The sequence below is a fragment of the Anser cygnoides genome, chromosome 6 (assembly GCF_040182565.1).
Source record: "Anser cygnoides isolate HZ-2024a breed goose chromosome 6, Taihu_goose_T2T_genome, whole genome shotgun sequence".
Classification (NCBI taxonomy): domain Eukaryota; kingdom Metazoa; phylum Chordata; class Aves; order Anseriformes; family Anatidae; genus Anser; species Anser cygnoides.
Genome location: NC_089878.1, coordinates 24,631,757 through 24,659,624, shown reverse-complemented (window position 1 = coordinate 24,659,624; position 27,868 = coordinate 24,631,757). Strand labels below are relative to the sequence as shown.

Genomic DNA, 27,868 nt, shown 5'->3' with positions numbered 1-27,868 from the left:
CGGTCGCTGCGCCCAGGCCCGGCGCTGCCCCCGCCTGGCCGCGACGCCGAGCGGCTGCGGCGGCCGCAGGCCCGGCCCGGCCCGAGCCGAGCGGGGAGCGCGGCGCCGGCGCCCGTCACATGGCGGGCGGGCGGGCGGGGAGAGGCCCGGCAGGAAGTGAGTTCTGGTTCCTGGGTTAAGGTGCTCGCAGGAGCGAACGCTCTGTGCCGGGAGCGGCCGCGGGCTCCGTGAGGCGCTCGTAAGTCTGAGGTGCTGCTAACGCCGCTCCGCTGCCTCCCGCGGGGAGCGCCGGGCGCTCGGCCTCGGGGCTGCCGGGCGGGCTGCGGTGCCGCCCTGCCCCGGCCGCCCTGCTCTCTGCCCTACCCTGCCCTGCCGTGCCTTCGCCCCTTCGCGCTTCCGCCGGCCGCTCCGGGGCAGCCGCTTCCCCCGCCGAAGGGAGCGGGGCTCCGGGCAGCGCCCCGGGGCTCTGGGTGCCGCGGAAGGGGCCGGGGCTGCGGGAGCGAGGGCAGCGGGGGGCGGCTCCGGCGAGCGGGGGAGCAACAAGCGGCGCGCTGGCGGCGCCGGCCGGGGGGGGTGTGCAGCCCCAGCTCCCGGTAAGCCGCAGCCCTTGCCCTGAGCTCGGAGGGCTGGGACGGTGCCGTGGCCACGGGGGCTCTTCCCGGGCTGCCGGCGCAGCGCACCCGTGCGAGGCAGGGCTTCCGTCCCTCAGAGCCAGCTCCCAAATGCAAGTGCAGGGAGCGCTCGGTCTCCCGCTCACAAGTGATTGCCTCAACAGGTTTCCAGTCCCCATGATGATGGCAGTGTAACTTACAAAATATTTCCATTGGAGAAACTGTTTTGAAAGCAGAAATATGTAGAGAAGTGCTTGCTGCTGGATGGCATCTATGTGCTCATATGAACCTATGAGAGGTAGGCACATGTATTGTGAACGGATGTTTGTATACCCATGATTAGTTGAAGCCTTATTTTTTTTTTGGTATTGAAGGCGTTTCTGAGGCACTATGAAAACTCAGACTGTGTCTCTGTAGTGATCCGTGGTGCTGGGATTTCAGGATGTGTGCAGCAGAAGGTTGTTGATTTTTCTGTCGGGGCTTTTTTGGCATTCGACTCGCAGAAAATTCATGTTACTGCTGCTGTTTTTTTCCCACCTGTGCCAGTGAAGTGTTTTCCACTTGAAGCAAGTATTTTAAGAGCATCTTCAGGTTTCCTTGAGTGAGTTTACTTTAAGGTTTGTCTTACAATATTTGCTGTATCCAGTTGTTTTCCAGTGTTCAAGTCTGTACTCAAAGATGAAATTCGAGGTCCCACTGCCTCTGGTCTGGCAGCACAACACTCAAAGCTACTCACATCTACAGGACTCCTTTATCAGGCAAACTCTGGAGTTAATCTCTGTCTAATTCTGTCCTTGTTAGATTGAATATAGCATTTTGTATCGCTGCATCTGTTCTGACTACATATTGCTGTTAATAGTTGTGAAAGAGTCTTTAGGATCTAATGAACATCTAGCATGTCAGTTGCTAAAGATCAGGGTTGTCAGCTTTGGGCTGAATACGTTCCAGTAGCTATATTGATGCAGCATAACTGAGCTTGGTTAAAATAGTGGGGGTATTTGCTTTTTTCCTCCTAACTGGATGAAGGGAGCAGAGAAAATGACAAGGAACAGTTGGCAATTTCCCTGATAAATATTGATGCCTATGGAGGAGAAGCAGGAAAAGGAGCCAGTTTTTTCTAATTGCAAGGAGTTCTGGATATGAGATAACTGCTTCTTATGTTATCTATTTATTCCAGCAGCAGGCAACTCAGGGTGTGACTACAGAGCAGTTTAATCCAATCTAAATCTAGACTGCTGCAGTCCTGCCCACGGCTAGTCTCATGTTCCCACTACCTCTCTGTGTTGGTAGTAGTGCTCCAGCAGCCTTGCACTGAACTAGCTCCTGTTGAATTTTTTTGAGGAAGTAGGCAGCTAGTTCTCTGGCACAACTCAACTGTGTAGCATAAAAACACTGACATTGGTACAAATAGGTGGCAAAAATACATGGCCTGAGATTGGGGAAGGCAGGAATATCTTTTCCTGTGGCAGTGTAGACTTCTATCACCATTACATAACCAAGACTTCACATTGCAATTTTGAAGTTCATGCTGCCATTGAAAACAGGAATTCTGTCTGCCTTTTGCTTATGTTTTCTGCTACGTTGGCTTTCTTCTACTGACACAGGAGGTTGTGCTATCATGCAATTTGAAGTGGTCCATGAAACTAAAAAAAAATAACACGGCAAAAACACCTTTAGCATCTAGTTTTAGGCTGGGTCAGTTCACTGATACAGCGTACAGCAAAGCTGCTTGTGCTTGCAGAAGTAAAAGGGTGGGGTGGAAGCAGAAATGAGTGTCAAGAGTATAGGGGAATACAGGACCAATTCCTCTGATGATTCCATCTCTAAGTGTCACCAGTAATTAATTTTACTGCTTTCTGCTTTCTTACACGGAGTGTGGGTTTTAGGGAGCTACCAGGAAATTAAGAATTGTGAACATTTTTTCCACAGAAATGGACCATAAGCAACCATTCTCCTTATTCTTACCTACTGCGTAGAAAATAAGGCACAGTGCTACAGTTTTGTCTGCTGGATCAATTGTTTCTGGCACCAGCAGTCCAGAGGAGAGTAGAACTTGTTGTTAATGCTCGCAGTCTGAATCAATCAGTCAGTAGAGGACTGGAAGTTAGGCATAAATTTAGAGTGCTGCTTTTTTCCAAATTGAGATTGAATTTGCACACCTTCATTTTCTGCAAATAGTGAGTTGTCCGGAGCTGAACCCCGTTCCCTCTATTGGAAGCTGAACTTAGTCTTTTAAATCTGCTGCAGCCAATTTTTGAAGTTACCTTTTATACGTACAGGACACTACAGTTGATTAAGTAAACTGTAACAATCTAAGTGTCTTCTGGAGAATTTCAGAGAAGTACAAAATCAACATCAATGCAAACTCTGCAAGTTTTTAAGGAATGTGAGAGCACGTTTTCGATCGCTTTCAGCTGTAACAATACCCTTCCTCAGTTTAGTACCTGCCCCTGCAGACAAATGTAGTATCTGATTTTTTGACCTACATAAAACAGTCCTTCATTTGAAATTGAAAGAAAGTCTATCCATCTGTTTAAAGATGTGTCCCAGGTATTAAAGGGAATGTTCCAGTTAGTGGAAGGTTACTCTTTGAGGGATGGGGAGGGTGTATGAAGTAGTTTGTATTACTAACTGTGTTTTCAGACAGTAAACATGTAACTGAGATTATAAACTAATAAACTGGTGTTTAGAAAACAAAAACCTTTTACATGAAACAATGTAGAAGTTACACAAAACTTTGTGAATTTCAATAATACTTGTTGTATCAAAGGGTCCCTAAATGTTTCCAAGCTGTCAAAGAATTTACTTTAAAGTAATAAATTAAAGTAGTAAATATTACTAATAAAGTACTGTCATGCTGGAGTTGAGACACAATTGATTTTGCAATATACGCGCATCATTAAAATAATATCAGGACAAAAAGATGCAACATCCATACAGTACTACATTGCACTTTCTAGGAAAGTCAAACCACTTTTTTGTATTAAGCATCAGTGATGTAGAAGATATTCAAGAGCAAGAAAAAATGAACAAAAGCTTCAAGCCTTAGGATTTTTGCCAGGGTCTAGGACAGGTTATCCCTTCTTGCTATGGCTTATCCTCTCTTGACTGCATGTTTCCTTAGTAGTGTCTGTGGTTTATGCACGATCCCAGAAGATAGTGATAGGTGACAGTGGCTGTTCACACTTTGTGCTGTGAGGTAACCATGCTAATATTGAATTAGGAGAGGAGATGTGAATTACTGCTGTTTTTTTGTTGTTGTTTTGTTTTGTTTTTCCATAGTGCTGGCCCATTTTTGCTGTTTTTGAGAATTCACTACCTATCCTTTATTACATTACAATAAATTTTAATTAAATATTTTTTGGCATCTATTGTTATAGAAGTAAAGGATCTGTATCTTCAAAGTTCAGTCTCTCTTGAAATTGAAGTTTGTAACTAGTTAATATTGTTGTAGTCTTATGCCTCAAGGTTCATGAGCATTATTTTCAGGAGCTGATACTGAAATTGATCACAAAGAGTAAGAAGTTGATTGTAATGTGTGAAAAGGTCTGAGTCTTACTGGTTGATATTACTAATTTTTTAGATAAAAGATTTTTTAATTCACCTTTTGGTGCTGCATGTATTTTTGTTTATAAATATGGCCTAGAATAGGTTGTGATGTGACCTAATGTTATTTACATTTTTTGTATTTGTATTGTTTAATGCCAAAAGCTGGGTTTTACTTTGTTGTGTTTTAATAATGTCTGTTACTTCACAATTGCATAAACATCAAACTGTTGGAAATGTTATAAATTTAGGTAACTGGTGATCTGCACCAATTATAAGTCCCAGCCCTCAAACACTGTAACTATGCATACATTTACAGGTTCTATGCATCCAGAATTTGATTAAAAGTTAACCTGCTTTTACTTAGCTTTTGTTTAAACCTATTTCTGAGCATAGAATTAAATGTTGAGGTGAGCAGATCCGTAGTTCAAACTACCATGTGAGTTAATGCTCAAGCATACTGCATATATTGCGTGAATCTGATAATAATACAAGTGATATTATATTTATTTTTAGTTATATCTTCTTTTTCTTAGCTTTCTTTTTCCTTCTGATTATTTTTCAGGTCTTTTAACTTGACCATCCTTTCAGTGATGAAACAACACTGGGAATTATGGACAAGAACATCGGAGAGCAGCTTAATAAAGCTTATGAAGCCTATCGACAAGCATGCATGGATAGGGACCATGCTGTGAAAGAACTACAGCAAAAAGTATGTGTTGGGTTCTGCACTGTATTTGTAAAGCCACCCCTTCTGTGGAGGATTGTGGTACATGTAGATTTCGGTTTCGCTTTAGCTAGGCACACTTGAGTACATCTGTTAAAGTTGAAAATTACAGTTATAAGACCAGGCCAGTAAACTGCAGAGTAATTCATTAAGGTGTGAATGTAGTAGGTGGCTTCCTGGTTTTCAACCTTTAATTTATTATTATTTTTTTAAATTTTAAAGATGATAAGAGTGTTTTCTGTTTTGAAGGATTAATCAAGCCTTTTAATGTAAGCAGCAGAGATGTATATGCAAGTTACCCAGCTTTAATGAAGGATATCTTGAAATTTAATTTGGTTTACTCAAAAGTGACCAAATTTTAAGTTATTACTGTAAATAGTTCAATCAAATTAAGTTATTAAATAGCTTAAATTAAATCATTTTGTGTTAATAGGAGAATATGCCACATGAATTATTAATTTACACAATGTAAAAGCCAAACACCTTAGTGTGTTAAGCACTGCACAAGCTATTAGGACAATATAGCTTGAAACAGTTACAGCAAACTTATCTTAAAATGATTAGAATATATACTGATTTTTAAAAAATAATCAATCTATACAATTTTTCTTTAATGATGAAGCAACAGAAACAGATTCTGGAGGCATTCTGACCAGTAAGGAGCACCTTTGAATTCTTATTTAGGTTGCTGTTGTAAAAAACATTGCTTCAGCCAAAATTCTTCTAGGACTTCTCATCATATGTGCCAGCATATTGCAAAGCTATCAGTTTGGGGCTTTGTGATACAAATTTTATTGTGCATATACTTCGCAGCAAGGAAAACTCTGTTAGCTAACTGCAAGGCTTGAAAGTTTTTGACATGACTTTCCAATACTTCAGTAGAACAGGTAGGCTGGGACTTTATTCGGGGGCAGGTGAACCATACTCGATGTCAAGTTATATAAGCAGTAGTACAATTGGAAGTAAGGAAATGCCTACTAGAGAGCATTCTGATAGCTGGGTACGATCTTACCATCCACAGTCATGTCAAAATAAACTAGCCAAGGCACTGCAGAACAAGTATCAAGTCATTCATCCACTGTTCAGCCTAACTATATGCATAGTCTGTTGCAGCAGTGCCGATGCAAATCTGTAGAGTTTTCTGCACTTAACAAGCACAGGAAGCAAGTCAGATATATTTTGTGCTGAAATTGCAACTAACTTAACAAAAGGCAACATACTTTAGAATGTTTGAGAATCTTTTGAATTCCCTCTCTTATGATGAAAAATTAATTATTTGAAGGAAAAACAGTCAAGTTAATACTTGTGGGGCATCTAACCATCTGAAAGAAATTTCTGCCATAGAAAGAAGACATTGAATACAAGGTCAGGAGATAGCTCTCTTAAAGTCCATGGAAGAAAATCAGAAAAGTGTGTGAGATCATTAATGTTAAGTGAACTAAATGCTTGCAGTATTTCCATCTGCATTTTCTCAGGTTCAGAAATCAAAGGTAAAAGCCTTTCATAAAGGCTTCATAAAGGATTGCTGTTTGTTCAAATTTTTGCCCTAATCAAACTTTCAGTAGTTGATTCCATGACTTCAGAAGAGAATGAAAGTATTTTTTCAGGAAGAGTTGGTACTATAACTAGTTGGGGTATTTTTGTTTGTGTTGTTTTTCAGTCTTTTTATTCAAAAACCGTGAGTTTGGTTTGACCTTTGTACAGTGCCTGGCTATAGTAAATTCCTCTGTTCATTGTGTGGCCTTCACACATTGTTGGATTGTCCACCATTCTGTTGTTAACAGTTTACTACTTAAGTTACCGATAGGCCACTTGTTTTGCCAGTCTCTAGAGCTGGGAGCCATGTCAAGCACACAGAAGCCAGAGTCATCTCGGCCAGATGGTGTTTGATACAGATGGATGGTTGGTTGTCATGCAGATCTTCTAGTTGGTAACTTGTTGCTGCCATCTGACTCAAGGAATAATTTGTGCACACTGGCTGTCAAAAGCATCTTCTCTTCTGTCTGTTTTAGCTGTCATGTCTGTGCTCTGTACAGAAGTGTTGACAAGACATTGCTGTTGTACATTTTCAATTTGGTTCTCAGTGATTTTTCTGCTTCATGAGGTCTCTTGGTAGCTGCTGGAGTGTACTGCTCTTTGATCACTTTTTTTTTTTTTTTTAACTCTCATAGTACAACTACTACCTGGCCTTTTAAAATAAATTTTGTTTCTAGGTTTATTCCTGCCTACTTCACAGACAAGCATATTGGGCAGTAGGGGTGTGTGGAATTTAAACATGACTGAGATCAGAGAATTAGAAAGCAGTATGGATAAATTATAAATAGAAGTGAAGACATACCTGTCTTGTCCCAGGTATTGACATGTTCAATAATAGGCATATTCTTAATTCCAGACAAATTCAGTGCATTTCTGTAAGTTTCCTTGCTGGTATTTCACAAGTTTTCTTGCTGGTTTTTAGTGCTACTGTAACTGCAACATTAGGGATGTGCTAATGAAATAATAGTTCTTGAATATTAGCATCTTCCTGCCACCTGACCATGTGTTCAGTTAGCTGACTGTCTAACAACATTCATAGTCCTCAGTGAAATGTGAGCAGCCTTATTAGGCTCTGTATGGCCTGGTTATAGCACAAAATAGAGCGTAACTAGTTGAAGAATGGGGCTGATTGGCTACTCTTATTTTCTGCTTGTTTGCTTCCCCCCCCCCCCCCTCAGTTTTCTAGGTTAGAATACCAAGTCTACTGCACTCGAAGAAACAGGCAAAATCTCTGTACGTAGACAAATAGTTACTTACAAGGTTGTAGGGAATAAGCAATGTTGATTTAATTTAAAAACCTATCTTTCTGAAAGCCAATTTCTATATAATTTATTTGTTAGAAAATACAGGGGAAGAAAGTTATATCTTTCTATGGATAAACTAACTGACCAGCATTCTGAAGAAGTAAATGCTGTAGTTCTAATTTTAAACCCTGTGTGCTACAGCTATGAAAGAAGATTCCTATACTTAATTTATCCTATCCTCTATAACTGCTACAGTTGAAACAGTTACTTAAAATCAGGATTTATTTATTATACCTTTTCTAATCAGTGCAGTCTCAAAAGTACAGACTTGCCAAAGGTGACTGTAGCTGGGTTTTCATGCAGAGGTCCACAACTACAATCATCTTTAAAAATCAGAGCTGTTTTTTATATGCTAAATAGGAGACCCCTAGTCAAAACAAAATAAGATTAATGCTAATTAAATTATATTTGCAGACAGAGAACTACATGCAGCAAATACGTGAACAGCAGGAACAGATAGAGCTTCAAAACAGCATTATTGCAAAACTGAATTCACAGTTAGCTGCTCTGAATGCTAATAGAGGTATGTACTCCAGTCTGCACATTATTTCTTTTTATGCTGTGTTGCATTGATGAATAGTTTTGACTTTGTTGCTTCAGCTTTTACAATATACATCTCTCAGAGCACTATCATACTTTTCTGCGAACGTGAGAGTTAACACAAATGTGGTGTTTCAAAATCTATTTATAAAATGCAACACTTCTGAGGTCTCTCTGTATCCTCTTCAAGAAATGGTGAGATTTTCTTTAGATGTAGAACCTGCTCACACTGAAGTCAATAAAAGTTACGAAAATACGGGTTCAAATCAATCACTAGATTAAGCACGTCACATATTAATTTTACAATTATCTGTTAACAAGTTTAACTCATAGGTTGTTCTAGATGTGAATGCTATGGTTATGTCTTTTACATTAGACAAGTCTTGTGATGCTGATCTAGTGGATAACTGAAGCTTTATAGCAGGTAATTCTCTTTCAAATCAAATAGTCATTGATGGATAATTTTCTACTGTTTGACTGTATTACACAAATAAGAGAAGAGTCAGAGTAACCATGTGTTAATCTGCCATGCTCATTAAATATTTATTCACACTAGCCTAACACTCCTGATTTTCATAAATAATAGCAAAGTAGTTGGCTTTTACTTTTAAGAATACATGTACATTCATTATTGCTAGATGAGTCTTGCATTGTCTCTAAGCACAGAATTGGGTTTCTCTTGCTTGTTTAGTGTGAAGGCTTACTCAAGGAAAACAGAGAATTTAATGTCAGCCTAGCATATTTTGGTGGGGAAAGATGCAGTGACAATCAGTTGCTTTTTATTTTAAGGTAATGTGCATCCCTACATTCTGATGCATGAAGACATTGAAACCTCCAACTTATCTTTTAGCCAGCTCTCTGAAAAACTGAACATAGCAAAACGAAGAGAGAGACTCTTAAAGGTATGGTCATCTGCAACATGTTTAGCATAAGATCACATTTGTGATGTGATGATACTATGAGAACCTAAAGAGAGAACTGAGATTTTTTGTGGTTGAACTGTTCTTCTTCCAGTATGAGATCTTCACCTGAAGTGCACAAGTGTGGTGCCCTATAGTCTGATTAGTTGAACTAAGCATCTGTCTTTGGTCCTTCTTAGTGCAGTTTTTGTTTGCTCCAGCTCCCTAGAATAATTTTCGTCAGAAAATAGGAACTCGCTTATTTATTTCTTAACCTGCCAAAACCAGTGGTCAGGAAGGGGCTCCCTCTTTCTCTCGTGAGAGCTATTCGCGTCGCAGCCAGTCTGCATATTTTTGCAAGACGAAATGAAAAATCTGCACTCAAAGAGTAATGAGGTGGGAAATAAATATCCATTGCTCTGGAGATGCTGGTGATATGTTTGATTTTTTTTAAATAGCTAGTTTTAATACAATCTCTCTTCCCTCTTCACCTATTCGCTGAAGTAACACTTAAATTTTCAGTACAGCCTGTTGAGAGTAACAGGAATAAGAGTAAAACAGTAGTGTAGAATAGACAGGAAATACCGTGAATGGATTTTGCATGTTGAGCAAAGACTGTGAAAGAGATGCACAAAGTTGCATTGTTCTTATCCTAAGTCATCCTATTGTGTTTTGGGGAGCTGTCATGTAAAGCAGCAATCTCTTATTTTTGAATATGAGTCTCTATAACAGGGACTGTGTAAGGCAATGTTAAGAAGACCTATATGAAATCAGGCATTTGATTTAAAAATAGTTAGCTTCAGAATTTGTTTCCTAAGCCCAAGCTATGAACAAAGGAATTATGCTAAATTCATGGAAATGCAGTTTTTAAACAGAAATGTTAATTTTAAAATAACTGTATTGGATTACTGATGCTTATTTAATTATCTTGAAGAAATCTCACTTAACACTAAGCCTTTCCAAACATTTTAAATGTACTGTTGTCAAAGATTTATATGCACTCGTTCATTTAAAAAGTAGTCTTTATATAATTTTTCTACACTAAAATCTGTAATCACAAAATGTTATTTTTTTCCTAATCTTTGCGTTTTATTTGTAGTATAACACAGGGTTCACTCTGTGATGGAACATCTTTGCGTATTTTTGCATTTTTCTATCTTGAATTGGATAATAATCGTATCTGACGGTTGCATATGGAGATGTGACCAAGCCTAATATTCCATATTCTTGTTTATGATTGTTCAAGGACAATGGTTTTACATAACTTAGTCATATAATGAGAAAGGGAGCTGTGTTATCTGCTCTTCTCACATGAAACACTGAGAAATTGTGATCTATACAATACATTACAGGCAATGCATGAGAGGCAGGAATCATTATTTTAGAGGCTATTTTCTTAATGGAATATGTTATTTGTCTTTATCTGCATTTTGTTTTAGTCAATTATTACAGTTGCCTCTCAGCAATAGGCAGTTCATCTGGATTTTGTTTCATCTGTGCCATAAATGGGAAGATTTTTGATATAACTCCATGCAGAATCAACTATATAGAATATGTGCACTTAAGCCCAGGCACAGTCCCCATCTTCCTGAATAAATGAAGTCAGGGTAAAAGTAGAAATAATAATAGCAATAATGGAGCTGATTCTTCACATGACAGGTAGTCAACTAGTAGAGCTTCCTAATCCAGACGTAAATTGGACAACTTCATGGAAGATAAATATATTGAGTTAATAGAAATGCAGAAACTATGGCTAAGAAGGTCTGGGAATTTATTAAAGTTTGTATCATGAATGCCTCCTTTTTTCTTGTACTCTTCCCTAGACATCATCTTTTGACTTCTTTTAGACCAAAAAGTCATCAACCTGCCATTGATTCAGTGTATATAATTCAATGAAGTGCTGGCTTTTTTGGCTGTTCAAATTCAAAAGCTCACATATTTTATTTGAAAGCCTATATTTTTCTAACCACATTCTATCCACATTCTGCTCTAAACAAAATGAAAGTTGTCTATAGCCATTGTCCTCTATTTCATTAACTCCTTTATTCTACTTCTCCAGAAAAAAAAAAAATCAGGCTTGCAAAAATGTACAATTCTGGATAATAAATAATTAAAGACTAATTGTACAAGTTAAAATGTTGCTGTCTATCCTTCCTTGAAACTCAGAGTTTCTCCCATGTCTGAAATTGCGTAGGTTTATCGATACCTATTGAAACTGTCTTTTGCTAAGTCCAATAGGATTTCTTTGGAGGACTGGAGAACTATATTCTGTTCTCCAGTAAAGTTAATAGAAATGCTGGATTGCTTGTAATAGGTGCATGGTTAGACCTTAAATTTCAGAGGTTTAAAATGAGGTAAGGATTAGCTTTCCTGTTTTCCAACCTCAAAAACTTGGCCATACTTGTTTATTTTGTCTGCTGTTGCCTATTTTCGTTGCCAGTGTGCCATAAAATGCTTTTGTCAGGCAGTGGCCTGGTCAGTACCAAACCATATACAAAATTACCGGGTATTTTCAGTCCTCTGCTTGAGGAGACCAAAGAGACCTAAACTGCTGCCTTTTCAGGTGCTGTTTTTCAGAACTGCCTCGTTCAACTTTATTAACTAGGAAGAATGTGGATCCTGTTGCTGTTTCAGAGACAAAGCTGTCCAGCAAACAGATGTCAAGCAAGCAATGTCCAGCAAAGCTTCTTTTGTGTTTTATTTCTAGTACAGAGTTAGATACCAGAATCATTGCAATGTCCGTAAAACAGGAAGCTAAGTCAATACCTGTGAAGAAAATAAGATTGGTCAGGAACCTCAGTATAAAACGCTGTGTGGAGTTCGTTGATCAGAATTTCTTGTGCCACAAAAATGGTGAAGAAACTGTGTGTCAGGAACGAATAACGCATATGGCGTACAAAATTGTTCATTCTACAATAAATGTTTAGGTTTTCCTCATGCAGGCTGTAAGCAAAGGAATGGCAGATGTATGGTAGTCATCTTTGTGCTTAAAAAGACTTAAGTGACTAAGAGCAGCTACTGCAGCAGTCTTGTACAGTTGTGTTGCAGTCAATATCAACTTCACTGGTGTCAGTTTTTCTGTCTTTGACACAAAGCTGTACTTTATGATTTTATGCTCACAGGTCTATGTATTTAGCTATCCTTTGCTACAGATACAATGTGTGCACTAGGATTAGTTAGGCCCTGCTACATGTTCTAGGAAATTTTGGTATTGGTAGCCTTTTCCTTATTGCTTCATCCGTTTAGGCTATCTCTGCCCAAAAATAATTAAAAGTTTGTGCTTAAGCTGTTAAAAATCATTACAGTTAATATTCACTGAAACCACTTAGAGTAGTTTGTAAGTTGAATAGTATTTTTCCTTAAAACCATCTGCAAGCTTATTCATCCTAGGAAGCCACTGAAACAGGCCGTTATAGCACACTTCAGGGAAAAAATAAAGGGACCTGCATTTGCAGCAGCAGTCTGGGCACTGACTGGCTGTGCAGCGACTCTGCTGGAAAGGATCTGAGATCTTGATCATGTACCCTATGAGAAGAAGATGCAGAAACTGGACTTGTTCAGCCTGTAGAATAGATGGCTTCAGGGGGAACTAATAGTTCTCCAATACCTACAGGGAGGTTATCAGGCAGGCAGAGCCGGGCTCTTCACAGTGGTGCACGGCAAGAAGATGAGACAACAGGCATTTGAAACATGAAAGGTCCAGACTGGACATAACGGAAAACTTTTCATTAGGAGGATAGCCAGGCATTGGAAAAGGTTTCTAAGAGATATTGTTCCCGCTGCTGCTTTGATTAGGAGGTTGATCTGAAGAACCTTTGAGGTCCCTTCCAACTTGAGTATCCTATGAAGTAAGGCCTCTCCGAAAAAAAAAAAGATACTGATCTGTTCATAATACAGATGTAACCTCTCTGTTGGTTGCTAATACCAGCATTCTTAAAAGATCCATTATGTGGCCAAGTCCTTAACTGAGTAGGTATCACCTGTGTGACATACTTGATGGCATTAAGCTAAAACTTAACGCAATTTATAAACTTTACCACATTGTTTGCAAACACCCAAATTTGGTCAGTATTAGAAACTGTAAGAGGATCAACATATGAGAGCTTGTATTACCAAAAGATCCCCAGAGATGTAATAATTCTGCAAGTGTTTTTCCTGGTGTGACAGGCTGACAGTGCACAAGACTGATGACTTACACTGGTATGCACTGATACATCTTCACTGCAACATGTTGAATGGCTCTTCTCACATTGGTTCCCACGTGGCTTTTCTCATTGTTTTCTTAAATCTTGTCCCCACTGTCTGTTGGAAAAGATAGGAAAAATGGAAGAGAGCTACTGGCTGCTACTGCATTGCTCCCAGTTGTCTGGAAGCTTTTCAAAGTCCATGCTTTTTGGAGCTGTACTAGTTCCAAATGGATAAATGGTATGTGCAGATCAACGCTGTATCACAGGCTCACTGAAAGAGTTAGTTCACTGTACTTAAGATAAAGTTGTTCTTCAAGGGCAAGTGCTGTGTTTGACATAAGCTTTTTCCTAGGTGTTTGGATTTCCATGCATCCCATTTTAAAAGGAAAATACAGGAGAAGCTGTGTCCCGTTTGCTTTTTAAAAGGGAAATGGAATTTGACCAAGGAGTGTTTGGGAACCCTGTTACCAAATGGCTCTGTGGTGGCCTGGGGCCTGTGAACCCACAGAATGAAATACTACTGACTTTGTGTTCCTGGAAGGGCAAAATGTAGTTCCCCGTACCATAGGTACTGTTTCTTTTGTGCTTAGATGACCGGAGCATTCCCTGGTAACTATGTTTGGTTTGCTCTGCATGACCCAGGTGGAGAACTAACAGCTTAGCGCTTTTCATATTTAACTGTGGTTTGATGTATGAACTAAACTGGTCATGAGCCATGTTGCTGTATGCTTTCATGTTGTACACAAAACAATACTGAAGCCTTCTTTGTAGATACTATGAATTTGTTATTATTCTTATGCTGCATCATGTTTTTCAGACCTTTGTAGTCTTAGAATAATGTGGAAAAGGTATATAGTTAAAAAACTACGTCCAGCTTCAGCCTGGCTATAACATTCTTCCAGTATTTTCAGATCTGTTAAAAATACTTTTATGCATGCCTCCATCTCCTCTTAACATAGGTGGGGTTTTTTTTTTTTGCACATTGCTCTGTATGATTCTTTTCTCAGTCATCATATATTTCCTGAAGTTGCTCTGAACTTTCTATGCCTCATAGTGCTTTAGTGTTCTTGTTGTGCCTTTTGAGAAAATCCAACCTAATTGCTGTAGCGTGTTAATGAAGTTGATGGTCTTTAGGGTTCTTCGGCCTAAAATCTTCAGATGTTTTGCTTTTTTCCAGAACTGCATCCGAAAACCTTTCTTCTTTTTTTCCTCTGTTGCTGTTGTCTTTTTTTTCATACAATTCCCTAGATTCTTATCTACTATGATGCAGTGTACAGATTCCACACTAGAAGATTATAGAAATCGTTCCATGATCTGTCCTATGAGCTCTATATACTCCCCACAACACCTATCAGCAGAAGACTCCTTCAGCCATAGGAATTAAGAAGTTTGCAATACCTAAAGCAGAAATACCTTGCCAGTTCAAAGGTGTTTGAATGACTGGGTATGTAAGATCTGCACATTGTGCTGAGAGAGGAGTTTTGCATTTTTAGACAATGTTTTGAACCTACCAAGCAGTTGATGTTTAATCCGGATACTTGGGATCCCACCCAAGTCCAGAGCTGCACTGAAGCTCTGATCTTAGGTTTACTATATAAAGTCACGATCGATACTGGGGAAAAAACAATGCCTTCAAAGCCATTTTTCTGAGTTTGTTTATCCAGATAGGGTAACTTCTTGGCACTAAAATGTTGTGTTAGCTGCATATGCACACATCCATGCTTAACCACCTGGTGTCTCTGTAGACCAGCTCTGAATCTATCCCTGTATGGCTGTCATTGTCTAGTTTGGGATATCTCACTGATAATAATTTCGTATCTTATAATTTACATTAGCATTTACCTGCCTAATCTCCAAACACACAACCTCAATCTATTTAGGTCCCATTTGTAAGTAAAACAAATATTCTTCTCAGAAAAACATTTATTTGCTTTTTTCCTCTTTACCTTGCTCTACCTGCCTACAGACTGTCTTACTGCATTTTGCTTACATTCCATCTTGCAGAGTAAACCCCTTGGGCTTACTTCTCTTGCAGAGACACATGTGGGTCTTCAGGGCACACTTTGCGACACTTGATGCAGTTCAATATCACTGTTTCTAGAGATTTCATAAATTGACTACTATAAGGTTTTCATAGCCATGTTGTTTTTTTTACCATCGATTTTTTTCTTGAAAATTATTCAAGGACTACTTCTGTGTATATAAAAACAATAATAATAATCATTCCTTATATAATTATTCATTCCACCAAAAAGCCCACTTACGTAAAAATTTCCCAAATTACCAGATCTGTAGTTAAAGTGGGGCCAGCCACCGCTTTTTATTTCGTAAATCTTGCTAGCATTGCGGTATTCTTGGGCTTGTTCAAAAAACGAGGTAGCTGCAGAATATCACCTTTAAAATTGTTTAAGATGGATTGAAATTAATGAATTATTATTTTATATATTAAACATACACTATATTGTAAATAAGATGCTAATGTATATGGCAGAGTAAGTGAATCAAGATGGTATTTTTTCTATATTCACTAATATGACTCAAATTCAGAACATACAGTTGTTTTGAGTAATCATCTATGATCGGATACATCTATGTGTAGCAGTAAAAGGTCTTTACTATCAGTTCAAAATTAATATTTTAGCTAATAATACTGGCTTTTATTTATGTTGCAGAATCTTTATTTAGCTTTTTTTGGACTGCTGAGTAATGATATTCCACAAAGCTCAGTTCTATTAATTGTACTGGCATTTCTAAAATTGTTTTTTAGGAACAGTTAGAAAATGAGAGCATGAAGTTGAAGCAACTTGAGGACAAAAACAGTCAAAAGGAAAGGAAGCTTGTGTCTATTATTTCCAACCAAGAAGATAAAATACGATCTCTGAAAATTAAATTGAAAGAATTAAATGAAGCACAAAAGAGTATGCAGATGCCAATATACAAAATGGAGGTAAGATAAGATTAAAACAAGTGGAGATAAAATGAGAAACCAAACTTTTGAAAATTATTAGTTTTTTCAAATGTATTTATACTAGTTGTTCTAAGAAAATTATTTTAAATGTCAACATTAAATAGTTACTAGGAAATTATTAATTTATATAAGGAACATAGGAAACTGAACTATTTAATTCATTGATTGGTTTGTGTGTTATTTTTATATTATGTCATTATAGCGTTATATTTGTGAAAACTCGAGATCAGCATTTCAGTTCTATAATTTTCAGTCAGGAGTTTTCACCAAAATTGAGTTGATTTTTTTTCTCTTTTACCCCACCCTATTTTTGTGGTAAAATAGCATCCGGAGTGAAATATAGCTGTGGGATAGCTGTACTGCAGACTGAATGCAATCTTATAAATATATTTTAGCTAGCTAATTCAAAGTGAATGTAACTAAAAGGACAAAGCAACACAACTCGTTGCTCTCAGACTTACCAAGCAAGCATTTGCTTGACTTTTTGCAGCTATTTGTAACCAATGTAGGGACGTTTAAAGCAGCTCAAATGTGCCAACAGGAGCTGCAGTTGCACTTTACTACCAGGTAGGCTATGGGTCAGTGGTTATAACCAATATATTGAAACCAGCTAATTTGGCAAACATATGATCAAGTTCTAAGTCTGATGTGGAGGACATATGAACATACCCGGGACATCTGGTAATGTAGATCTAGGGGAACTGCAGCTTAGTGACCGATTATCATAAAAACTTTTCTGAATACCTGGCATTGACTTAAAACGATGTAATGCTAGAGTGAACCACAAGGTGGTAGTCAAAGTTAATAACATCCAAAAACCTGAGCGGACTCTTTGACACATTAGCTTTTGATGTGTTCATTGAAAATTTTTGTGAATACATTGTTGTTTTTTTTTTATGAGCTGAAATTGCTGGATACCTCAGTAACAAGCTTATATGCAATATATAACCTTAACTTGTACATGGTTAAAACAGACTTACAGTGAAGCAATATTCTTAGAATGAGTTTTCTTTCAAGAAAGTATGAGCAGAGGAATGCCACGCTGAGTTGTTAAAAGCTAAACTAAAAATAAGATTTCACACAAAGTAAAATAAATAAATAAAGGGTTTTGTCATTTTGTGAATGTTTTGAGAGCTTCCAGAATGACTAGGTGAAGGATACTGTGACATTTTTATTCATATCAGGGTGAAGAGCAAAATGAATATGCTAACCTGTGATTCTTACTTTCATTTTTTACTTCAAGGTGAAAAGTAAGAAAGTTGTTCCAGATAAGCCTGAATTATCTCTAGGATTCTCTGGTATTTCACCTGGGCATGCAAGGTAAATACTTCTGCAACATTTTGTCAACTTATTTTTGGTTGTCTTTTCTGATACTAAGACCTGTTATTTCCATCATTTCCACATAGTACCTTAAAAATTGGGCAGCAGCAGGGCAGGAGAGCAGCAGAGATCAAAGAGTTAGCGAGGGAAGGAAATAAAGCCAGCGATTATGTGGAATCGTAACAGGGCTTTGCAGGTATATAGAGTTAAGTTGGGAGGAAGAAAAATAGCCACTTGGTTCAGCAGGAGGTTAAACTCTGTGGGAAATAACTGTGGATGTTAATGCCGGGTTTTGGATAAGCATTAATTCCCTTGCATTAAATCCCTTCAGAGCAGGAACGTACTACCATAATGGATTAACTGATGGCAGCACAGCAGAGGAGCCTGCTGCGCTGCCAGGAGGAGGTCTGATAGTCAGCATGAAGAAATAATTCTTGGCCTGATCCATCCTAAATGAGAGTTTGAAACCAGGTTTATCTGTAAACTGAGGCCAGCCAGCCCTGGCAACAACCAAGGAACCAAAAGCAGTATATTTCCCAAGCAAGCGTTCCCCCTTCTGCCAGTGTTTTGGGAAAAATATTGACCAAACTTAGGTTTGCATTTTTCACAGGATAGGCAATAATACCACTTAACAACCTTTGCTGGGGTCAAATAGAAGATTCTTAAAGGTGGGGCTTGGGAGAGTATTAGGGAAAAGTATTGTGAATTCTTCCTGTCTTCTTACATTCTTGCCAAGGCAACTGGTTTTGGCCACTCTCTGACATAGACTAGGTGAACTGTGTGAATCTTTAGTCTGAATCATTACTGCTATAGGATAAGAAAGAGGGGAAATAAGACTCTGATAAAGACTTTTTTTTTCGTATTTACTGATGTATATCTAAATGGTTATGGTATATCTACATTTGTTATGGTATCACAAATGCCTAACAAATGAAGAATGGTTTATCTAATCATATGTATATTTTAAACCTCCAACTAAAAACTTGAGTCATTTCTCACTTCTTATATATTGAAATACCTGAACTTTAATTCCTTCTGTAGATGTTTGTTTCTTGAAGTAAGATCCAGTTAGACATTTGTTTTCAGAAAGAGAAGTGCAGCAGAAGTAAGAGCACAGCTCATGATACTCCTGATCGCTGGACAAATAAGCAGTAGAAAGGAAAACAATTCATCGGATTAAAGAAAAACCCCTGTTGACCTCTTTTGATGCAAAGATGCAAAAGAGAACACAAGTCCAGTTTGTCACAAACTTAATTTTTTCATCTTTATAGTTCATTTTATAAAATCCATTATGTGGTTAGAAATATAAACTGCTCAGCAGGTTTATCTAAATTTCACGATGGAATTTTATGAATGCATCATTAACTGAACAATGTGATGTGTGGTGCCTTTGGGCAAATAAAATTCAAACCAGCATGGAGAGCTATGTCTACTAGTTTTAATGCAGATAACTAAATATCAGATGGCCATATGATATTCTAGAAAAGATATAATAAAAAGACCCCTCAGAATAAAAGGAGAAGTCATATGATGATGTATAAAAGAGAGGAATGAGTTTACTGACATCTCTCAAAAATGTCAGGTAGACAAAGAAGGAAGGAACAGTAACAAATGTTTGTGTGTTCTTTCTCCTGCAAAGTCTGAAGTCCACAGGAAGCAGTAGAAAACAGTTAATGTGGAATCCTATTTTGCCTAGAATGGGATGCAAACAGTATCTTTCACACTCGTGAAATAAAAGCTTTTCCACTGATACCTGAGAGAATTGAAGGAAAAAAAAAAGTAAAGGATTTTTCTTTGGGTCCTTGAAGAGTCAGGCCCTAAGCTTGAATGTTTGTGTGTATGATATGACTAAATAGCTATTTGACTATGTGTTTTTTTCTCTTTTCTGCTTGCTTTTACAGAGGAGAACAAAAATGTATATACATATGTTAAGGAACAAGCTATCCAAGAAAAGTAGCTTACACTATTGTTTTTCTCTGGTTTGTGAGTGTGACTAGATTAAAGGTCATAACGAGCTGAAGTGGTTGATGCTTTAATTTGCAATTTGATCTTCTAGGGAGAATCTGGAGACTATTTTCCAGGAGATGAAAGAAGAGTGTCATCGAATATGTATGCTAGCCAGAGAACAAACAGACCAACTGAGTAAATTTAGGATAAAGCCAGAACCTGAAACTGGTAATATCATACTTAAGCTCTTATTGTGATTCAACTGTTTGAAAGCTTTGCTTTATATTTGAAAATACTGTAAATTACACATACATAGAAGTACTTCCACTGTTTACCATCTGCCTTTTTCAAGTCTGTTCACATGGTGCTCAGTATTTCACCAAGAAAACGCACCGCCAGTTTTGGCATTCTATGACGAATGCTCCAAATCACATGCTATAAAAGACAGTCGTCACATCAATGGCTCTCATAATTGTTTTGTCCCTTGGAGTGAGAGGCAGGCACTTACTACATGTGATATCCCATCATACTGTGTGAATGACAGCGCTTGCTTGCTTTTAATTTAGCTGTCAGTTCAAAAGATGTCTGTTATGAATGTCTCTAGCCCCATATCTGTTAGAGGAAAACTGCTGGACTGAGGAGAGTCAGAGGACTGATTTTCTAGACTTCCTTGTGCAGACTTTTAAATACTGTTTTGTTATACGGAACAAGAGCTTAACCCAACATTTCCTGAAAACAAAAGGCAGACTTGATTTTTGTGGCCACTGGAAGAGATCTTGAATGTCCAGTTCTGCTAATGCTTGCATTAAAATATAATTGAAGCTGTTATGGGTATTCCTACTAGCTTTGCTTGGTAGTAGGGTCAAATTATTTAAAAAAAAAAAAAAAAGATTTCTTAAATGATTTCAAAATTACTTGCCAAATTTACATGGTTGAAGCAAAAGACACCGATACCAACACTTGTTTCTAATTAAAGTTTCGCCATTGCCCAAATTTTGTTAGATGTGCTAATGTGTAGCTTATGGCTCCAAATGGCTACATCTGAACTGTAATGTATTCTAGTGTACACTACTAAACTTCATTGTCTGGGGTGTGGGTGCTTCACAGCTTATTCCAGAATTAATTGTTTTTCTTTAAATGTGTTCCTAACTCAACTAACTATGTGAAAAGCTGTACGTCATATGGATCTGTTGCATTTTTATTAATTCTGTGGCCCACCTTATTACAATATCCATTAGTGATATATAGTGATATCGGAAGACCTTTGTATAGTAAATGTACAGAGCCCCAAAAATAAATGGGGAATACTCAAAACACGGGAAATATGGTCCATCTTCTGAATAATTGTTCAGTTTAAATATTTACCTAATTTGAAAGTTGATGGGAGTTTGGTACCTGAATACCTTCTCAAATCTTGTTCATGGTGCCTAACATGTTCTTGGCACTGTGTGTAATAGTTTTGGTTCCAGCTTCTATTTCTGCCAGAACACTTCAGTAAATATATGCAAGTATGTGTTAAGGGTATGGGACAACATAAGTTTCAATAAAATGGAAATGTTTATAGCCATAAATCAGAGAGAAATAGAATTATTAGAACAGAATTGTTTGCTTTTATTTCTCTTCTGATAATTTTTGAGTCAGAGCTAATGTTTGTGGAAAAAAATATATCTTGAACTGATCTCAAAGAGACAAAATTAAGGTGAAGAAGCCAAGAAGGAAAATTAAAAACATCTCAGGAAAAATACCCCAACATCACACCCTGAATAATGATATATTGCTTAATGTTTTCTTCAATCTTTCTTCACAGAAATACAGTTTTCCATGCCGATACAGTGTACTGATAAAACTGATGAACAAGCAGAAGAGCTTTTTAAGCCTCGGGTTATACAGGATATAAATAGAGGTGCATCATGCATCACATCTATCACACCAAGAGGAGTGGGCCAAGATGAGGACAACAACTCTGTAGAATCACTTTCTAAATTTAATGTCAAGTTTCCACCTACAGACAATGACTCTGCTTTCTTGCAGAGCACTCAGGAGAAACCAACGGTTCCTTGTACTGGTATAGCTGAAAACATGCTTCAAGATCATCATTTTAACCTGGAGCACAGAGACCGTGCTGTTAACCTCAGTAAATTGGAACCTAACTCATTTGAAGCTCGTGGAGTTGATCTCATGACCTCAGCTTTACAAAGCTTAACTACTGTTGACAAAACAAACCCCCCAAATCATGCAAACATGCCCGTAGAAAATACCCGTGACAAAACATGCTTAAAAACAGCAGATACTGGTTTCACGTTTATACCTAAGCACACGAACCAGGGATCACCTGAAGCAATTTTTCCTTTAGAAGCTGCTGGGACAACTGTCAGAGGTCCTCACCAGGTATCTTTCTATAAATACTGTACATTCAAAAAAAAAAAAAAAAGAAAAGGTAGCCATGCAGACAACCGGATTGCTAAGGTCTTTGAGACAGGAATAATATAATCTATGAGGTATCTCAACAGTCTTTTTTTAAGCCAATATATTTTGTCAGTTCTTCTCCCTGACACTGAGGTATGTATACAAGGAACTTTTCCAGGGAAATAGGGCAAGATTTTAAGTAGCTGTAAGCACTGTATATACTCACACAAATTTCAGTTCATGTAGATGTTAATTGCTTCTATATCTGTTTCAAAGGTGTCATTAATCATAAGTTGCCCCCTAGATTGCTTTCCTTCTACCCTTGATCTCAGATGAATAGGGCACATAATTGTTTTAATTGTTTTTAACGTACAGCAGAGAATATGACAAATGAACTAATTAAAAAAAAACTAAACAGATAAATACTTCACTGTGGAAAAAACGATCTACTTTTTATCTGGTATAAAGAGGATCTCAGTCCTCCCCTCTAAGAAAACTTAAAATATGTTCTTCATAGTTTAAGCAGTCATTAGGAAAACATAATTATTTATTTTTACAAATGAGTGGAAGTAGACTAAGATACCTAAGTCATGTTTATATAAGTACTTTGAGCTTGAATTTCAGTCGTAGCTACTTGAAGTCGGCGGGAATTCTGAAAGCAAGGCCCAATTGCTGTAGTGCAGGCTAACGTTTCAGCAGGTTGTATCAATCCCATCTCTGAATATTTTGCTTCCTTTGTGTACCGTTCTTCTTTCAAGTGAAATTGATCAGAATTTATAGACTGATTTCTTTTTCCTTTTTTTTCCCCTATATTTCTGTGGCTTTTCTCACACCTCCTGAAAGGAGAACTTTTTGAGAATATACAAATAGTGATATTTAGGGATTCTCTGAAGGTGGATTTGGAATACTTTTCCTCTTTACATTGATGTGTTTTTTATGTTCTTTGCTAATGACAACATACGTGGAGGTAAAAGAGCTTTACCTCTCGATTTTGTTACTGTATGACATGCAAAACTAGCATTTGGGAAGCATTTGTAGGACATCCTAGCTTTTATGATTTCTTCTTCTAACACCAACTCTAGTTTAATTTTCCATTGCAAACCAGTTTGGGATGAAAACTTTAAAGCATAGAAAATTCGCTATTCTCCATTATTTTTATTTTAAACTATATGCCTGATTTTTCAAAATGTATTTTAAATACCTCTCTATTATGCAGGAGATCTCAATTCTATATTAATTTACTAATTATGGGTTTTATTGTGCTTTAATTTTCACTGGATCTTCCGTTAAAATTGTGACTGAGTTAAACAAATTAAACCACTTATTTTGTCACTGGTAGAATTCCTGTGGAGCTGTGAAGTATTCACTCCATTGCTTGTTACTCTTCTATTTTTTTGTATTTTCTCTCCAGCTTGTTCTTTTACTAGTTAGTCTGTGTTTTTCAATAGATGGCACCCTGCATTGTATATTACAGCAAGTGAAACAGCTGGTATGTGATTATAAATTGATAGGGGAGTATGCAGCTTAAAAAGTAGAGAATTGCAGTTGAATAGCAATAAGCTATTCAGCTTATTGTCAGCTATTGGTTTTATCATTGGTATTTCTGTTAAAGAAAAAAAAAAGGATATTAATTTGGGGGCATCACTTAAAATGTAAATGATTTACTTTGTGGAGAAAATGTAATAATGCTAACAGCTGGGGAAAAAAGGCAAATACTGTTTCAGTATTTGTAAATCATATCTACATAGTACTGTAGAACATGTAAGACAGCTTAAAATGTATCTTATCCAGAGGCTTGTTTGAACCAAGCCAATATTACTTTAACATTTATTAATCTTTCTTTCTCAACATCCATCACTTTTGTGAAGCTGCCTTCAAAAGCTGTTTTTTTGTTTGTTTGTTTTTGCTTGTTTGGTTGGTTGCTTTTTTTAGTATTTTTCCTAGTGAATTTGACTCAGCTTTGGAGTTTTTTTCTGACTATTAATTCTGCTGAAGATTTGATTCACAGATAATTATACATGTAGATTAAAATAATATTTTAAAATGTTACTTGCATAAATGCCCTTTTTACTGTATTAACCTTAGCAAAAACTATTAATAATACTTGTTCTTAGTATTTTTACCACCTTTGTAGGGAGTAGTTATGTTACCATCATCCCTACCACTGGTGAAGCTCCAGTACAGAGGAATGAGATACCTGATTTTTTTTCCCTAGTGTAGATAAAACTTTCAAGTATTTACTACATATGTTAACTTATAAAATGGAAAACCCCATAAATGCAGTAGATTTGGCAACAGTAAGTTCTTGGAACTGCTCTCAGTTGCTGTAATAAATTTAGCTCTTTCCTTCTTTGTGGATACTAAATGTGAAAACTCAGTACTGTTTTCTTAGGATGTAACTTTTAAAAAAAACATGTGACTGAAAAGAGCAGCAGATTAAAATAAGCATGGATATTAGTGGACCTAGGATTTTACAGACTACTGTTAATTGAGACTTGCATATAGATGCATATGTTTATCGGTATTCACAGTTTGAGGGGGTTGTTTCTACCAAAAACATTTCTAAGAATGTTCACAATTTTACAAGCAAGTCATTAGTCTATTGATCTTATCTGAATATTGTTTTGAAATGAAACACCCACTTAAATACATCCCTATTCTGAAAAGCATTTTAAACATTCTTAACACTCAAAGAAAGAAATGGAAGTTAAGTGCTTGCTTCAGTTTGTTGCTGGATGAGTATCTTCCCTTGTCGTGCTTCCAAGACTGAAAATCTAACTATGTCCTTAGTGGGATTTTTACAATAATATCTTATCTTTTTTTTTTTTTAATGGTGCTTTACATAATACGATATTAAAAACAAGTAATTCTAAACACATTTCATTAGGGATATTTAAGTGTGTCAGTGTCTAGATAAATTTAATATGCAATTTACACCAGCAACATACAATAAGTAGGCTCTTTTAGCTGAAAAGAAGTGGTGTGATTGCACTTAATTACTAATTAGTCAATTTAATTATATGGATTGCTGACCATAATGAAAGACAGTAAATCTGCTACCACTATCTGATAAGCTAAACACTGTTTAAATGAGGAATGGACAGGAAATTGACTCCAAGAAGTTGTAGCTGGTTTAAATGCACGGATTAACCACTATGAAAGCCAGGTTAGTTGTACAGTGAATTATCATAGCAGGAATAAACATTAGATTCTAACTATTTGGCATCATAAATTTGAATAAGAGTTGAAAATTAAAACTCTCTGTTAAGTATGAATAGCAAGAAATTTAAAACTTCAAGAGAAGCTACTCTCTAAAGTGTTCTTGCTTGCCTTTCCATGTGTGATTGAAGCAATATAGAAGAAAGATGAGCCAAAAAAAACTGTAGGGCGCTCTCCTTTTCTAGGTTCCAGCCCCACATAGAGCTGATACCAACTCGCTGCCATTCTGTCTACTTTGCAGTCACAGCAGTAGTTTTCAATTTACTCAAAACCTTATCATCTTGGCCATGTAACTATGTATTTTATCTTATGTTTGTTAATACCAAAGTGATAGAACTTATTTTTTAACTACCTGAAAACTGATAGAAGACTTTCTGAATCCTAGTTGCTATCAAGCTATATAGGCTACCCTCTGACTAAAAGCATGTATCGGGCTCAAGTCCCTATTGTCAGGTAAACAGACTTGCTGGCTTTCAAATAGCTAGCTCAGGTACCAAGAGCAGTAACAGCTGCTGAACCAAATGTAGCATAGTTTACAGAATTGCCTGAATGTATGGATAGATATTCAGATGGCGCTATTGATGCTGTCATGGCAGAAGGAAACCCAAAACTGAGATTATCTTAGACACGTTTACACTAAAAGGCAGTCAGATTAAATAAGTAACTTAAGACATACAACATTGCTCTAGTCATTTTGTAAGTAAACTGAAAATTAGGTATGTACCAATAAGAATAGAAATCAAATGTTTCATACTAGCTCTGTACAAGAAATATATATTTTATCCTGAGGCAAAAATTTGTTATTTCAGTTTAAATGGCTATGATGTCCTGCGGCTTCTACAGTAAAGTATTGAAATACAACGTTAAAAGCCTTAATATTTATCATACTGATATTACAGAATTCTGTTCATAGCAGTATTTATCATTAGTAGATATCAAGGCGTTTTAAGCATTTGCAAGAATGTTATGTTTATGGAACTTTTAAAAAAAAATTAAAAAAATCTTGTCTACCTTAATTATTTAGGATTAGGTAGTAGTTAATGTCTCTGGCAAGGCACGTGTTAAGTACATCTAGTCTAAGGAGGCAGGTATTTTTAATGTAAATATAAACCACAGCATCATGTAAATCATATCATAAACCACAGCACTAATCATTTTCTGTTTCTTTTAGCTCATTTGGCAGCCTCAAGACAATGATTTGCTGGCACAAGCTTATACAGACTCTGAACTGAATCAGTGTGGAGTATGTGAATTCTGTCGAGAAGTTTTCCCACCATCTATAACATCTAAGGAAGATTTTCTTCGGCATCTGAATTCCCACTTTAAAGTACAGTCTTAATGTATGAGAATTCAATGGATCACTGTTTTTGCATACATTTGATTTTTTTTTTTTTTATTCAATAGATATGCTAAGAATTTAAGGATTAAGACTTGTAACAAGAACTCATAACTGAAATTGTCAGATAAGCACGTTTTTAATTGTCATTTGACAAGGTAAAATGGAACTGTAAGTCAGTACTGTAATACATTATTGCTTGTTATGCTTCAATATTACCATTGGGATTGTTGTTAAATGCCTTTTTTTCAATTAATCTTTGTCTGAATAGGCTCAAAGTCATGATTATATTTATGAGTACAGATTTGCAGGATTAAGTCCTTAATCTGGGTGGGGAAATTGGTGTAACACTAGTATTTTTTCTCAATATCCAGTTATGATTCTCTTCTCCTTGAAGTAAACAGAAAGGAGAAGTAGGCTCTCATTTTTAATTTCTATTACGAAATTTCCAAATTTAACTTACAGTAGTGAACCTCTTAATTCAGATTCTTGCAAAATCATCAGAGTAATTGATTGCCTAGTGTGCCAAAATTAGGATAGACTCTTAATATAAATCAATGGTTGACTTTCTTTCTGAATTGTTTTCTAGAGAGATTAATCTAACACAGCACATAAATGACCCTTTTGCTAAAATGGACTGGTAGCAGTTTTCTGTATGTCTGATAAATCTTGTTAAAAAAACTATTTTGTTAACATACTGTTCTAGCATTAATCATCAGTAAAATACTGCCATGGAAAATGGTATATTAGTATGAAGGATGGAATGAGAAAAGGCTAAACTGCCCCTAAAACTAAGAATACCAAAGATCGTTTACCTTTCCTTCTGGTCTGTTATGAAGGATTGTTCAAGTCGGTTATGGCCTAGATGGGCGAGGGGAAAACCTAATAATGGAAATCTCAGTGACTTCAGTTTTAACCTGAATATGCAAGAGTGGCTTTCTCAATGCAATATGAATTTGTGTTTAGATGAAACATTGCATTTTGATAAAGTTTGCACATTTTATGGAATTATAGGGTTCAAATTAAAAAGCAATGTTTTTTTACTAAGCAATTTAAATTAATGATAAAAGGTGACCTGGAGCTTTTTGCATATGAACTGAGTATAGGTTTTTGTCCTGATTTTTGATAATTAGCATTAATTTTTTATAGCAGCAAAGCACACCACTTTTTAAAGATTTGTTCGCAGGTGACTTATTTCTGGAAAAAAAATACACCTGCGTCTTTTTTAGAAATGGATTTTTCTGCAGTTATTTGCTGTATTTTAAACATCTCATGTTTGTGACTGGCTGTCAACAGAGTGTAATAAACAGCAGTGTACAGTG

General features: G+C 36.9%; 1 protein-coding gene and 1 long non-coding RNA gene across 5 annotated transcripts in view; one reads left to right on the top strand and one right to left on the bottom strand.

The window, feature by feature from the left end:
• LOC106029931 (uncharacterized) overlaps nt 1-27,868 on the bottom strand; it is a 131,809-nt gene that overhangs the window by 72,871 nt on the left and 31,070 nt on the right. The window contains exon 3 of one of the 2 annotated variants that reach the window (XR_010832377.1): nt 13,122-13,465. The exons of the other annotated variant lie outside the window; for it this stretch is intronic. This is a non-coding gene — a long non-coding RNA (uncharacterized lncRNA). Of the gene's footprint in view, nt 1-13,121; nt 13,466-27,868 lie in introns of those variants that run through there. 2 annotated transcript variants of the gene reach the window in all.
• Nucleotides 96-27,868, top strand: TANK (TRAF family member associated NFKB activator). 3 transcript variants are annotated; one of them, XM_048072266.2, is made up of 10 exons: nt 96-238; nt 776-909; nt 4,723-4,869; nt 8,139-8,247; nt 9,054-9,166; nt 16,118-16,297; nt 17,562-17,638; nt 19,695-19,813; nt 21,393-21,973; nt 26,382-27,868. In XM_048072266.2, exons 3-10 carry the CDS (start codon nt 4,771-4,773, stop codon nt 26,547-26,549), a joined length of 1,446 nt encoding a protein of 481 aa, XP_047928223.2. In that variant the 5' UTR covers nt 96-238; nt 776-909; nt 4,723-4,770; the 3' UTR covers nt 26,550-27,868. The 3 variants fall into 3 exon arrangements, with proteins under 3 accessions (XP_047928223.2, XP_047928224.2, XP_047928221.2); XM_048072264.2 differs by having other exon boundaries at nt 231-249; XM_048072267.2 differs by lacking the exon at nt 776-909 and having other exon boundaries at nt 147-238.